At 48.9% G+C, this 16,236-nt stretch overlaps 1 protein-coding gene across 1 annotated transcript; it reads left to right on the forward strand.

The window, feature by feature from the left end:
* Positions 1-6,839: 6,839 nt before the first annotated feature.
* LOC121835182 lies at positions 6,840-11,175 on the forward strand (the record flags this gene model as incomplete). The annotated part of the gene is made up of 2 exons (XM_042289161.1): positions 6,840-7,349; positions 11,140-11,175. Coding segments are annotated over 2 exons (546 nt in total), but the record flags the coding sequence as incomplete, so codon positions are not given.
* Between the last annotated feature and the right edge of the window lie 5,061 nt (positions 11,176-16,236).

A 16,236-nucleotide genomic window follows, 5' to 3' on the forward strand; every position in this document is an offset into this window, starting at 1 on the left:
GTCTGCCACTGTGGAAAGCCGCAAGTCCAGGCAGTTGTGTTGTCACCACCAAACGGGTAGGCAGGCACGATCAGCCGACGATCTGCACCTATACGTCAGTCCGCAAGAAGAAAGGGGACAGGGGAAAACGTGATGCCAGGGGCCAGCAAAGAGCCGTCCGTGTTTACACAAACTCGATCCTCTGACGTCACGGCGCTGCGGTGGCGCTGCTGTCGGCACTGCACGTGTGCATACGCTTCATGTCACGCACATCTTGTCTACCGCGCGGGGGCATTGCTGGTTTGTAAGCAGAGTATCGGTGTATTCGCCCCTCTTTTGTCAGGCAACAAACTCAGTAGCGCCATCTGTTGGGTCGCCTCGGCACACTACCGATTCACGTATATCCGCTTTTTTTTTTTTTTTACTAATCATTCATTTATCGTAAGAGTGAATTAAGTGTGACAGTGCTATAAGAGGCAATTTTCAGAAGATAGCGTGTATATCTGATTTCGAAAATTCCGCCAAACCCGCCGTTGTTCCCCTTCTCCAGGGGTTATTTTCGTCGTCTTTCGCCACCGTCTAATTCCGAACTGGAAGTGGTTAGGGGATATTTGCCACACCGTCGCCAACACGTTTCTACTCACGCGAGAAAGAGCGAATATAAGAAAGCGTGGTCCACGGTTGACGCAGTCAGAGCACCTCTTGATTAAGGGATGTCGTAAATTCTCGCCGAACTTCGAGGGTTGACTGGATCAGCAAACCTTCGAATTTTCGGCAAAGTTCGACGAAGTTCCACCTTTTTGAACACGCAAGAAGAAATTGACTTCCACTTGAAATTGAGCGCAGCTCGCGCCCTCTAAGCAACTAATGTCCGCTAAAAAAGAAAAAAAAAATCTGAAATCGAATGTCGGATTAGGCGGATTACTACCAGTCACCTTGAGTAAAGTGCCCGGAACGCACCTCCGACTGATGTTTCTAGCGTCCTATTCCGCCCGTGCATCGAAAGTGGTCCTGAAGTGGCAACAAATGACGTCACAACTGCATGAAAATCATGCTGTTGGATGTCGCGATCCTGGTGGTTGGTAGTAAAAGTTCTGGGAAAAGGCACGAGGGAACGCGAGTGTCGCTCTCGTCCCGGCGTCCCAACTCCGGCTGCCGAAGTTTCCGTGTACTGTCAAGCTGGAGAGCGACCTGCAGCAGATCAGGCGCCTGCCACATTTACCACCGATGCTGGGACACCGCCAGGATCGCTGCCGGCGACAGTGTGACACTTCTATGACATCATCGGGCGGAAATTGATGTACCACGTTTTTAAACTCGGTAAACACACTATAGTCGGCGACGCGTTTCAGGCACCATATAGCTGCAGAGCAGCGAGTTGGGCTCCGTGTCAGGTGGAAGTCAGTTTATCCTGGAGTATGTCCTCTTCATCTAGGGGACTTTCCCTACAATCATTATATCTGGATGGATGGATGATAACGGCTGCACCCTTTATTACGGACAGTAGCTTGCGCCACCCAGCCGAGAAACTAAAAAACAAAAGTAAGCGTGGTCACCTCGCCCTTCTAAGCCGATATGCTTCCCTTCTGCAATTTTGTAACTATCACCAGGCGGTGTGCGATATCACCGGGACCTTTAGGGTATTGGGCGAAAAACACTAAAAACATCACCCCCGCCTTTTTCCCCAGGCGAGGAAGTCGCCAATTTTCCCTCTAGTCAAACCTAGTCAGCGTTTCTCCAACACCGGATGATAACTTCTTGGACGGTACTGCCCAGAACGACTGAACGTTCTTGTACAAAATAATTCAGACTGCTATAGACCCCGAGCTCGTGTGCACGGTTAATATTAATGTGCCTGCTAGTCTTAATGGGAGTTCTCTTACTTTTTTCCCTCGCAATCAATGTAGTATGTCATCACCAATAACAAAACTTCAGGCATCTGTAAATACTTTCGGGGATGCAGGCGTCGATATGTTTGAAAGTTGCCTTAATTTTATGGCGCAGTTGAGTCTTTTCTTGAAAGTTAGAAGTTCATTTTCGCTTCTGCTTGCATACTAATTTTCATATAGGTGTGTAATGTTGGGCGTGGGCAACGCCGTACATTCAGGTGTATCTAGTTTTCTTTCCAAGCGTTCCCACCGTATACTAGCGCCATACCAGCGTGGGTGTCCTTCTTATATTTGGACACGGTACTCTTTCCTGCTATCGCCCGTTAGTGCGGCAAAAAATAAAAAAGCAGAACTTGAGACCTGACGTAAGGATCAATAAATGAAAAGAGCAAAAACGAGGTAATGTCAGATTTAACGAATAAAGCTAATGGAAAATGATGTCAACATCAAACGTTGTCCTCTGTGCGTTTTCTCTTATAAAGAAAGAGCTGCGCGAATGCGGGGCTATTTAAAAATTGTGCTGCCCCATCGACCGCGTTCTTATCTAGAGCTAGATGTGCAGGCTTCACCTCGATTAGCCGTGGAGAAGTTCCGCGGTGCATCCTGAAAGTTCACTTCTTGACTCGTAAAACTTGCTGTATATTTCCGTTCCCTGCACATAAAATTATTTACTTCACATCTTCAACCAACTTTACGTCAACAACATCAGCGAAGTCATCGGAAGTCCGCGGCGCCTCGCAAAGAAGGGACCAACACCACCATCAACATTTACTATATGTATACATGTATATGTTTATTTTATTTATTTCGGCAAGTTTTATATTAAATTACGTTGTGATTACAGACACGTGTTCTTTATAGGTACAGAAATAAACAAATGATGATGATGATGAGGATGGTCAACACCAAAAACGACCCTAACGAAGAATCGCTTATTTCCATGTGAATAGGGAAAGCAGCTAAAGCTCAGGGCCGAACGCAACTTATTAACGTTGCATTTTTTTTTTTTTTTTTGCTTTCGATTACGCTGTTTGGGGGCGTGTCAAGAAGTGATATCAGCTAGGCCTCCTGCACTGAAGCTTTGAACAAACTGTGGCGCCCTTATTTTGGGTAGCACAAGCTCACCTGATTGGGCCTAGCGCTATTTGTGGCACCCTCGCCGAGCTTTTTTTTTTTTCCGTCTTTGTAGTGATGAAGAAGAGAAAAACACCTTACGAATTCCAAAATCGTCTGAATTTAATGCCGTAAAACAATCGAAAGTGCGTGATTCAGGCCACCACCACCAGGGTAGGCCTCTCCTATCTCTGGGTAATAAAGTCAAAATATCTGGCGTCGCTACGCCTTTTTATCTTTATCTCTCTTTTTGTGAACTTGTAAAATGGCGTCTCTTCGCTCATGCTCTACCTTTGACATGTGCTACGACGGCGTTTAATTTTAATACGAAAGCATTAACTGTCCCATGAAGGGAACCGGCGTAATGATCTTTTGAAGACGCGCCAAACGGCACCTAAATTTCCCTGTCCCATGGAGTGAAGCTGCCTGTAGTCTGCAGCCCCATTGGCTGGCGCGCGGCGTAGTTCCAAAGAACGTCACCCCACAGAGAAGCCCTCTCCATGGAGCAGCGGCCTGGCCGCCGGAAAGAGGGAGCGGCCGGCCGCAGAGCCAGCAGAGCCCGCCCGGGCAGACTCCTGGAGAGGCCGCACGGCGCGCAGCTTTTAGCAATACGCTACGTATACGAATGCTTTCGAATTCCGACACGTTAGCAGTTTTAAGTGTCTTTGTAGTGTTTGTCCTGTTTTGCCTTTTTTTTTAATATTTTTTTGTGATCACGTTTGGCACCAGAGCGGGCACGCTTCCATACCGCGGAGACAGTTTGAGACGCGTAAGTTTGTACTACCCAAAGCAAGACGCTTTACGCAGCGCCCCCTGGGCAACGGAGGAGGCCTATGCGCCGAGAAAGTGAAGGAGAGGAGGAGACGAGAGCGTACGGGTACGTCAGAACGCCGAGCTTTAATTCGAACGATTAGTGGGTAGACCGAAAGCTAGCAGCCTGTGTCTCAACTGCACTCGTCGTGCGCGTCCGAATGCGAAAGCCAAACGCCGGACGCCGGCATTCCGCTTTCTAAGGCGTTCGACGAATACTGTGGAGGCAAAGGCTGCTAGCTTTCGGTCCACCCACTAATTGTTCCAATTAGAGCTCAGTGTTCTGACGTACCCCTACGCTCTAGTCTCCTCCTCTCCTTCACTTTCCCGGAGCGTATGTCTGTTGCACCCAACGCCACTATTTTCTGTACGTAACAGATTCTTCGTTAGCGGAGCCTTTGATGTCGGGAAAACGCAGAAGCAGGCAGACAGCTTTGTTGGTGAGAGAACGGAAGGTCAACCTAAAACGTCTTTGGGACGCTCAACTGAAGCTTACTTGGGTATTTTCTTTCTTCGGAGCCGCCTAGAGGTGCCTTCTGGAGCCCGCTTATATGCTGCGGGGGCGATTAAAGTCACCCGATCAGCGGCCTTTCATTCCCTGCCTGCTAGCCGAACACAATTCCGATACTAACATACAGATAACCGAAACCTCACGAGGCTTTTGGTTTTGTTGCATGGCAATCACCATTTTGGTCTTTTTTAATCTTCAAAAGCTTCATAAGAGTCTTTCTAGACCAGCCGCACCAAGATCGCAACGAAGTGCCTTCGTACACTGTTAGCAAGTAGCGCGTATTTAGCGAATATTTAGGGTGAAAAACACGCAATTTACTCAAATTACCGTAAATTTACACGCTGAGTAACGGATAATTCGTTCAAAAATCATGCGAGGTTGAAAAAAACGTCTTTTGGTTTGGTCATACACACATAGCTGTGTAGCCGACCTCGAAAACACGTATCACCCCCGACGACCACCGCAGCACTGCCGGCTATCGACGCACCGGAATGCTTGGGGACACACCTAGAAAGAACCGTCGAGACAAATGCCGCGGAAAGAAACATGTCTCGGAGTCAGATATGCACCAAAAGCAATTACGCTATGTCGCGGGACGTGGCGAACCCCGCGCTTAACGCGCTCGCTGCCATTCCTGCCATTGATTCTGGTCGATTGCAATGCGGCTTCCCTCATGTCGCCCATGTTTGTATTTATTTTAGGGGTCTTGATAATAGTTTCTTACATACCACAAATAAAGTTATGGGCCTAATTACTCGTTCTAAACAGTTAAAACGGATATAAAACGCGTGCCCTCATCTGAACACGTGATATTTCAGTTGGTTTCGTTTTGGCTTCAACCCTTCAACGGCAAGCGAAGGTGCCGCCGCTTCTTATGCACCCTCCTCAGAACTTACGGCGCACCGTGGTGGCCGCCGAATGAAAAATGTATACCAGTTGCTGCAACTGTAGGTCATCTTTAAGTTAGAGCTGACAGAGGAAATCTGGCCACGGCGCAACGCCGATGTACGCTGGAAGCTAGAGCCGGTTTGCTTTCGTTACTTTTGTTTGGTCGGTAAAAATCTGGCAACAACGCAGGTTTAGCTTGACTCCGGTATTGTTTTGGTTTGTCCGGACGCTAGAAGCTCGTAGGTTTGCTAGCACATGTTGCGAACACGTGACCGGAGAAGTGCCCCTGTTATGTTCTCAGAAGACGGAAATTATCAATCGTAATCGTCGTGTGTATTTTGAAAGCGAAGGGAGCCACAGGGGCCACGAGTGCGCAACCACAAGCCAAGGTTCACGACAGCGCAGAGTTGACTTCGGCGATCTCGTTCTGTTTGGTGCAACACGGCGATGCGAGAAAGAGCTGAAACGTTCGTCTTGTGTGGTGCGGTGCCGCTTGGAGGTAGAAGCCCACACTAACACGGAGCGCAAATTGGTTGTTGCGGGGTAGAAGTACAACGGGATCAGTCCCGTCGTCGTCAGCTGGTCCGGTCCAGCTGGTCCGGGAGGACGCAACGAGCGTTTTTAAAAGTAAATCTTCCTTCGTTCCGTTTCAAACTGTGGAAGTATTCCGACAGATACCGTGAGTAAGAAGCAGCGGGCGTTTTCAACACAATTACGTCGTTTTAATAGAATAATGAACTCCGGATTCTTGTCCTAAATCTGCCGTTTTTATGCTTCGCGTTGGTCTGCGTTTGCACACCGACGCACACCGCTCGAGTAGATGATTCGGTCCTGCAACGAGTTTGTTGCGCCAATCATGCGGCGTGAATAAATTAGGACAAGGTTTCCTACCTGCCCACAGATGCATGTACTGAGACCATTTTTTTACGTAGTGAACGTAATGCTTTTTTTTATTTTGGGAAGAGGCATTGGTGCATTTATTATGGTGCAATCGCTTGAGAGTTGAGAAATTGGAGAGTGAGCAAGCTTTCCCAACTTTGTCTCTTTCTCTCTGGCACTGCCCTGTTTCAGTTTCAGTAGGCATATCTACTAACAGGTACAAACTGCTCTAAAGCAGGTAAAAAACGGAAAGCTTAGGACGGTGCGTGAAGCGATATCTTATATCGCTGGCTACGCGCCAGCATATCGCTGCGTCATGCTGCCTGGGCAGACAGTATAAAAGCATTGAAAAAGAATAAACGGGGGCTTTTTGGCTCTGCACAGAACTTCGTGCTGGTCGTTCCTTCGTGGCTTCCGCCGAAACGCGACATGGTGTCAGGAGTGGCGTGCGTCTGAGCAGGAATATGCACGAAGAGCAAGCCATGGGGACGCCGGTACCAGCTCAAGGGGGACTAGGACTGCAACCACCACCTAAACTGGACTTTGACAAAGCGTCAGAATGGCCAGTGTGGATTCAAGAGTTCGAAGACTAACGGTTCGCAAGCGGTCTCAACGAAAGAAGCGGCGAGGCTCAGGTCAGAACCCTCCTCTATACCCTAGGAAGGCAGGGACGACACATTTTTGCAACCTTCGGCCTGAGCGAGGAAGACTCGAAAGACTACGAGAAAGTCCAAAAGAAGTTTAATGAGCACTTCGTGAAAGAAAGAAACGTCGTCTACGAGAGAGCCTGCTTTCATCGGCCTGTGCAGAATCCAGACGAGACCATCGACCAGTACGTGACAGCGCTTCATACCCTAGCAGACCGCTGTGATTTTGGCGACTTTAAACAACGAATGCTGCGTGATCGACTGGTTGTCGTCATGCGGGACGGAAAGCTGTCGGAAACGCTTCAGATGGACTCGCAGCTTACGCTTGCTTCTGCGTTGGCGAAAGCAAGGTTGAAAGAGACAGTGCGACAGCAGCAACGAGAACTGCGTCCCGAGGAATCGCCGGCAACATCCGAGGACGTGAACATCGATGAAGTAAGGCGGTACAGTGGAACATCGCGGCGTCAAGGAAGTGAAAAACTGGCGTCTTCTCGGAAGGGGCCCTGTTCGTCCTGCGGAGGGAACCAGCACCCACGGTCAGCCTGTCCAGCGAGAGCAGCCAAGTGGTTCAACTGCAGCAACCGAGGCCATTTCAGCAAGGTTTGCAGAACTGGAGCGGGGAAACCGAAAAAGGTACGAGAGGTTGCCCTTGAAGAAAAACCTGTATATCTGTTTAAACAACCTGCAGATACAGCGGCCGCGAAAGCACGGTATGTGCTGATAACCGTTAACGGTGTTCCTGTTTTTGCAAAAGTAGACTCGGGTGCCGAAGTGTCTGTTGTGCCATGTACTATCGTGGACACTGTTAGCTGTAACACGGCAGCGGCGGCCGTCCCGTACCCCCAGCGCCTCATAGCAGGCGCCGTCCGAAACCCCGCGCATGCGCCGTGTGGCGGACTCGCTCTTCCCGCCTGCGAGCACACCCTTGCTTTGTCGTCTGCTAGGCACAGAGCAGACGACGCCACAGCGCTAGCCAATTTTCCCTGAACACGGTTCAGCAAACCACCGCGTAAGAGGTGTCCACGGTTGATTCCCTGACTCCGCTGGCTAAGGATAATCATCGCCCCTAATTGTAATATCACGGTAGACTACGTTTTTCTTCTTTTATGGGACAAACTTGCAATTATACTCCGTTTCGCTTTAGGTCTAAGCGCAGCGGACGTTACGAGACGATAGGGCCAACCAAAAGCGACAAAGCTCACTTTTTGCACCTTATTGTGTCCCCCGGTGATGCACTCCGTGACATTGCACCTTTGTGCCATTTGATTGGCTATGTAGTTTTGCTGCGTACACTGCATTCGGACTTTAGGTGAAACGAAGTATAAGTCTATTTCTGTATCACATCTGTTGCGCTCATACTGGTTTGCAAGCGCATATTGTGAAAGATGCATTGCGAAATCCTGTTTCTGAAAGAGCAAAAAAAAAACAACAACAACAACAACAAAAAACGTAGACAGGGTTAATGCCCCAATGACTCTGCAATCTCCCCCAATCAAAATCGCCGGTTTAAAATGAGTTTGAGACCAGTTCGCTAGGGCCAGGGTACCAGACGAGCAGCACTGTGGCATCGCCTGCTCTGCGCCTAGCAGACGACAAAGCGAGGGTGTGCTCGCAAACGGGAAGAGCGAGTCCGCCACACGGCGCATGCGCGGAGTTTCGGACTGCGCCTGCTATGAGGCGCTGAGGGTACGGGACGGCCGCCGCTGCGGTGTTATAGCTAACAGTGTCCACGATAGTACGTTTCCAGGCATCCCGACTAAGCTGGATCGATTCGAGGAAATTTTGGTGGGGGCAAACGAAAAGCGATTGGCGGTCTTGGGAAAATTTACGACAGAAATACAATGGAAAGATAAGGTGTCTTGTCAAACAGTGTATGTCATGAGCCCTTTGCGTGAAGTGTTGCCAGGCCTACCGGCAATTTTGTCCTTGGGGGTCATTAAATTTGTAGATAGCATCGGCAAAAACGAACGCTACGACGTTTTGTACCCGCAGCTGTTCAACAGCTTAGGTACGCTTCAAGGGGAATACACCATCCAACTCACCCCGCACGCCGCACCTTTCGCTGTTAATACAGCACGGAGGGTTCCCATTCCTATGATGGAAGCTGTAAAAAGCAAAATAGCCAAAATGGAAAAACTAGGCGTAATACGTAAGGTGGAAGGACCCACAGAATGGTGCGCAGGAATTGTGCCAGTCCTAAAACCGTCAGGCGCGGTTCGTATTTGCGTGGATTTGACGCAATTAAATAAAAGTGTCCGTCGGGAACGGTATGTTCTGCCAACAGTCGAACAAACACTCGGCCTGCTTGGTGACGCATCGGTTTTTTCAAAGCTGGATGCAAACTCGGGTTTTCACCAGATTAAACTATCGGAAGCATGCCAAGAACTGACAACGTTTATCACGCCATTTGGCAGATACTGTTTCACAAGGCTGCCCTTTGGAATAACGTCCGCTCCAGAATATTTTCAAAAACGGATGTCGGAAATTTTAGGTCTTCCTGGTGTGGCCAATCTAATGGACGACATTTTGGTGCACGGAAAGAATCAGGCGGAGCACGATGAAAGACTAAAGAAAGTTTTCGACAGGCTGGTGGAGTCCAATGTTACGCTGAACAAAGAGAAGTGTGTGTTCAACGTCAGGGAAGTCACGTTTTTGGGCTACAGCATAAGCGGAGAAGGCATAAAGCCCGACGCAAATAAAGTTAGAGCCATCAAAGATTTAAAGTCTCCGACCAATGTATCTGAAGTAAGTCAGAAGGGTTCTCGGAATGGCCAATGACTTAAGTCGCTTTCTACCCCACCTGTCAGCAAAAACAGCCGCCTCGGTGGCTCCGAGGCGAGAGCGCCGGCCTACGGATTCCCAGGTGGCGGGTTCGAATCCCGACCGAGGTGCCCGCAATATGACGGAGGCTTATTGCGGAGAAGGCGCCGTGTAACCGAGCTTTCGGTTGCACGTCAAAAGATCCCCAGGTGGTCGAAATTAATCCTCAGTCCTCCGCTGGGGCGTGCCAGATGCCCGTCGTAGGTATGGCACGTAAAACCCCCAAATTTGACTTTTAAATTTGACTGTCAGCAAAAACAGCTCCGCTACAGGAGTTACTCCAGAAAAACACGGTGTGGGTATGGGGCCCAGCGCAAGAAATGGCGCTTGCTAGCGTTAAAGATATGATCTGCTCCGCGGAATGCATGGCCAAGTACAACTCAAGCTTACGGACAATAGTGTCGGCAGACGCGTCATCTTTTGGTCTCGGAGCGGTTCTCCTACAAGAACAAACAACTGGTGAACGCCGGCCGGTGGCGTTTGTTTCTCGGTCACTGACGCCTGCAGAAACGCGTTACGCGCAAATTGAGAAAGAGACTCTGGCCTTAACGTGGGCAGCAGAACGGTTTGACGAATACCTAAGAGGGCTTGACGCAGTATTCGAGACCGATCATAAACCTCTTGTGGCGCTGCTGGGGCAAACGCCGGTTGACATTTTACCACCTCGGATACAAAGGTTTCGCTTGAGACTCATACGGTACAGGTTTAAAGTTGTATACGTTCCCGGCAAGCTGATTGCCACTGCAGATACTTTGTCCCATGCCCCGCTCCCCGAGACAGACAGCGTTCTTTCAGTAGCGGAAATCTCAAGCTATACGCAAGGTTGCTTGATGGGCCTAGAGGGAGGAGAGAACTTTTTGAGAAAAGTAAAAGAATATCAAAGGATGGATGAGGTTTGTGATTCTTTAACACGCCTATCTCGAGAGGGCTGGCCGAGAAAGTCGTCACTGCCTTGTTTTCTTCAACCATACTGGCAGGACAGAGCTTGGATAACGGAAGCGAATGGATTTTTGCTAAACGGTAACCGGATAATTGTGCCACAAAAACTACGGTCGGAAGTGTTGTCTCGGTTACACGAAGGCCACCAAGGCGTCAACAGGTGCCGCGCACGTGCTCGAGAGTGCGTTTGGTGGCCAGGCTTGAGCAAGCAGATTTTCATTACGGTCCGTAATTGTGAAGTATGTGCTCAATTCGCTAACAAAAGCTCGGAGCCAATGATGCCTTCGTCTACCCCAGACTTTCCGTGGCAGAAGCTAGGAATCGATCTTTGTCAGATAAAAGGTGCGAACTTCTTGGTGGTGGTGGATTATCTCTCCAGATATCCCGAGGTTTCAGCTCTTTGATCAACTACGACAGCAGCGGTGATCGAGCATTTGAAGCGTATTTTTGCGCGTCATGGAATCCCGGAAACGGTCATTTCCGATAACGGACCGCAGTTTGTGTCGTCGGAGTTCGGGAAATTCGCCGAAACGTACGGCTTTTGCCACCGAACAACAAGTCCGCGATACCCACAGGCCAATGGGGAGGCAGAACGAATGGTCCAAACAGTCAAAAGGTTGATGCAAATGTCGTCTGATGCTAACCTGGCGTTGTTGGCTTACAGGTCGACTCCTGGTATAACTGGAAAGAGTCCCGCTGAGATACTAATGGGTCGACGGCTCAGAACGAGGCCACCCATGATACCCGAACAACTGCCTCCAACAAACCTGACTCAAGCGGAGTTGATCCCAAAAGACCACAGCGCAAGAGATAAGCAGCGTCAAGGGTTTAACAAGCGACACGGAGCGAAAGCGTTGCGGACTCTTCACATCGGCGATCGGGTATGGGTGACGGACATGAAGGCGAACGCGGAGGTCGTAGCTCCAGCCAAAAGGCCAAGGTCCTACGAGGTACAAACGTCCATCTGGGGTTACCCTAGTGCGGAGCAGGACGAGTTTGCGGTTTTTGCCGCGACAACAAGAAACCGGAGGAAGCTACGATTTCCCAGCCATCATGAACAGAGGGGAGGACGAGAGGGTATCGAACACAGTTCAATCAAGTGCTTTGGTTTCCGCGCCTGTAACGTCAAGAGATTCCAATGACTCTCCCGTCGTCATCACGCGGTATGGGCGAACAATTCGGAAACCTAAAAGATTGGGTATTGATGAGTAGGTAAAAAAATGTTACAGATGCTTGAAATTGCTGAGTGAAGTGACAATGTTTCTGGTTGTGTATTCAAGTGATACGTGTTAGTCTTGAAAATGTGCCGGAAGAATTATATAAATGCGTAGTTTATGCAACAGCGTTTTTTGCTTCGTTGTTTCGTTTTCTTTTGTACAATCTGAGTTCTGATTGGAAATTCTTTTTTGCTTTTGTGAAAAAAAAAAAAAGATGAAGCGATATCTTATATCGCTGGCTACGCGCCCGCATATCGCTGCGTCATGCTGCCTGGGCACACAGTATAAAAGGATTGAAAAAGAATAAACGGGGGCTTTTTGGCTCTGCACAGAACTTCGTGCTGGTCGTTCCTTCGTGGCTTCCGCCGAAACGCGACCGTGCGGACTCCGTGTTTGGCGCTCTTCGCAAGGTGACGGGGTAAATGCTTTTGTGAGGTATGCGGAATATGCAAGCGATTTTGTTATGCCCGTCGTTTGCGTCTCTCCAGCAAAACGAATAAGATAATCTACAAAGGCGCAATCATAAGCCAAGATTTACGATAGCAGTGCGTTTTCTTCGGTGATAGGTGTAGTTGCATTTTACCCTGCTCTCTGCAACACCGTGTCATGACGAAAAGCTGGAACGGTCAGGGTTTCTGCTGGCCTCCCGGTTGACAGAAACCAGCGTCGCCCGCATCGGCACCGAGTGCGCTTGGGCTGTTGATGCTCAAGCCTTTCATCCGCGGCTTGTCGCCAGCTCATCCTGCTGCTCAACGGTGAGGAAGCGGTGAGAGTAACCTCTGAAGTGAATGTAAATCCTCGTTCATTCAGTTATCCGGTGTCAAAGTGTGGAAGATATCCAACGTGCACTGAGCGCGGGAACTACGAGCGTTTTGCCTTGGTTTTATAACCGAAACCAGACCAACGAAATAACTGCCTTGCGTACTCCTAAATGACGGAAGCAATAAGTTTCAACAGGTCGAGTACGCAACCGGGGATGTAGGCGAGACGGTGCACACTGTTTAAACGCTTGCAGTCTCCACGAGTGGTACCAGGAAAGCGACGTCAACAGAGAAGGAGCTCGCGATTCAGCATAATGCTGTGCTACGGGGCGTGTATCTTCAAAGTTCGGGGTGGTGGCGGTATAAGAAAAAACGCATCAGCGTCCCACACCAGTGATCACGAATAACACCGGTCACAAACTCCCAAGCCCCATCGTTCAACTCGACACCGACACGACATACGACAACAAACTGCATCAAAACGCTCCAAAAGTGAAGACGTCTGCTCCCGTACTACAACTAGCGGAAGTGAAGTGTTGGGCGGATGTCCTTCACTTTAATATATAAAGAATGGTTTGCGCAAGGATCATTTTCATTTATTATTGTATACGTAATGACAAAATCCTAACAATTTGTTTTCCTATCTGATCCAAGCTAGTCGGACTGCTCATAACACTGGTCAAGCAAGAAAATAACAAAAATTTGAACTTTTCATGACCGGTTTAAGATTTATTGTTAATTAATTGTTATTTGTCGCAACGGACTAACATTATAGACTTTTCCTCCATACTTTTTAAATGCAAACAGTTCTAACACACAGCTGTCCATTGCACCGTGTTTTGTGTCTTCTATAAATCTGTAATGGTCAGCGACCAAAGAGCTCACCCGCACACGTCAAGCTTATATGCGCCGCGGGAAGAAATGAATACTGAGTAGGAAGTGTCGGGCGTAGTGCCGGTTGTTGTGTTTGTGTACATCTCGGTGCTGTGTAGTACGTGGTACTGATGTTGCCTGCGTTGTATGTAGGGTTGCTGTCTAGTCGTGGTCGTCGCAGTGTGTTAACAGACTCGTCTTTTTTTTAAATATAGGCTGCTAAAAATTTCGATAGGTGGCGCAAAATAACCGCGCGATTCTAAATAGTTTGCTCAAGGTATTTATCCATGTGAGTTCGGATTCGTTTTTTTTTTTTTTTTTGTCTAGCGGCTCCGTTGAAGCTACCGACGCCGCCAACCGCCGACGACGCACGTACGTACCTTTGCCCCTTCTGCGTCATCCCCTGTGTGTCTGTGTCCCCTCTTTATATTTGCTCAAAATCCTCCATCACGCTCGAATAGTACAATATAAGCGTCTTATGCCGCTGTCAGACGGGTACATTAAAGGTCTTCATCGGCAAATTATCGCATGATCTTGCGTTTATCGGCGTTTGCCGCCCTTTAAAGGAGCTCGTTCTGGAGGCCTTTAGCGTGCCCGTCTGACGGCAGTAGTAAGCACTATGTATGAAATTAGTTTCTCAGTCAAGCTTATGTGTACGGATCTCTTGCAATAATTTACTGCTCTTTTCGTGTTTTTCAGGTTACAAAAATTATTTTTCAATTAACGAGAAAAGAGTCAAAGTACAGGCTAGCTGGTGGAAGTCAACCATTTCGTCGTTTACCCTGAGACTGGGGTTTTTTTTGAAGAGCAGAAGAACAGAAAAAACAGACAGGTTGAGACCTGCCTGTTTTTTCTGTTCTTCTGCTCTTCAAAAAAAAAGACCAGTCTCAGGGTAAACGACGAAATGGTTATTTTTCAATGCCGCCAAGCACCGACGCCACTTGTGGTGGTGGTGCGAAGATGTGCGATTGTTTGCCGGTGTCTGGATAAAAAGAAAATCTCGGCAAATACGATGCATGGCTTTATGAAGGAACCTAGCTGTCACCACGAATTTGTATCGGGTCAATGAGAATAAGAAGATCAAAAAGAAGCAGCTCATTCCATGAACCAAAATGGCGACCATATGGGAAGCTTGGCGCTATACTTTCTCAGGATCCAGTACATTTAGAGCCGACATATCAAGCAGCGGTTCGTCCAAACCCCCAAGAAAGAGTGGTACGTATAAACTTTGAGTAACCAGCCGATGGTCCCGTCCACATTTCTTAATACAAAAAAGTGAAATAAACGTTCCTACCTACCTACCTTTGATTTCTGTAGTCGACTACGACTGGGAACGAAGTCGAGCGATCCGGAAAAACAATGCCTCCGCGCATAGAAAAGAAGCCAGCACGAAAGCAGACGAACGTCACCGATTTAAATATCGGTAGAGCTATCATGCCCGAAGCAGCATTGCATCATCGTCCCGTGCAAGAACTCTATAGTCCCCGGCGGTCGCTCTTTCTTTAACCGGCTAAAGAAACGTATTTTTTTCCTGAACTCCGCAGCCAAGACAAAGGCAAGGGGTCGATAACCAGCGAACAGCACGCGCTGCCGCCGCGCCCGTACACTTCGTTTCACCGTAACTTGACAAAGAGCGAGCGCTACGGCCCCGTCCAACCAATCAGAACGACGGTGGTGAAGCACGTGACATCCCTTCCCAAAGCTACAGGCTCGAGAGCGTAACCCAAGCAGTTGAAGATGAGGGCAAGGAGGAACTCCCTTTTACCCGGACCCTCGTTTCCGTGTCCTAGACGTAGCTGTTGTCCCCCGTGAAGATTTGCCTGTCGCTCAAACATTCGTTCAAAGGCGGCTTCGTTCTCTCCCTCATCTGTCGATTCGACAGCACTGTCGGTGTGTGTGAATGCGTTGCAGGTGAAAAAGAAAAGGGGTAGCGAGGTGGAGTAGAGTCACGTGTCTGTCTCCGACGTGCTGATTGGCTGACTGGAACCGTAGCCTTCGCCGTTTTACCAAGTTGCAGGGAGAGACGGAGTGTATTACACTGCTCTCGTTGCAGCAGCAGCAGCGACTCGACTCCCACAGGATTAACGAGGGACAAGGGCGCGTGGTCCGGGGCGAGACGGCTTGCACGAAACTCCTTGCGCAAGTTGCTGTGCCGTGCGCGAAACAGACGCACAACATTGTCCACCCTTATTACTTTCTTTTTTTAAAGGCTAGTGTATGGAAGTGGGGGCTAGCATTACTGGATGGAAGTGCGCGGCTCTCCCTCGGCGATGTGTGTAACAGGAAACGGCAGTAAATGTTACGAAGTCGGAACTGCTATAGACCCTTTCTTCAAGGGCGCCGCCATCTTGAATTGTCGTCACTTCCAGTATGGGCGAAAACATTGTTTTGCCGTCGCCACGCTAATAGAATGCATTTAGGCTGGCTGACGAGCCTTCAGTGCCCTCTTTCTTTGTAGCATGCACTTCGAGCACTTCCCTCGCAGCTTTTTCACGAGCCCTCCCCACGATCGTGGTATTTTGAAAGTTGGGCTGGCACAGAGAGTCTCCGCAAAGTCACTCATTCTCGTTTTCTCTCCCCTCTATTTTTTTAATATTTGCAGGTTGAAACGTTTTAATATTTTTTCGTCGCCCATACCGGATATGCCTACTCGGCGGTCAGGAGCGAGAGTAAGCGGAAAAGGTCTATACTTTGCTTCAGCTACGTGTTGTACCCGAAATCAATCCAAGGCTGTATGAGCGTCATGTGGCTTACGCGAGGGGGCGCAGAGACACGCGAGGCACGTAAACACGTGAACCGCTCAGAGCGCTGCATTGGCTGGGATGGCTCGTTTTCGGTCGCTGCAGTCGACTGCACGGTGAAACGAAGTATAGACATACTAACCCCAGTGGAATTTGATGCTCGATGAAT

Source organism: Ixodes scapularis, unplaced genomic scaffold, assembly GCF_016920785.2.
Source record: "Ixodes scapularis isolate PalLabHiFi unplaced genomic scaffold, ASM1692078v2 PGA_scaffold11__112_contigs__length_91849675, whole genome shotgun sequence".
NCBI lineage: Eukaryota > Metazoa > Arthropoda > Arachnida > Ixodida > Ixodidae > Ixodes > Ixodes scapularis.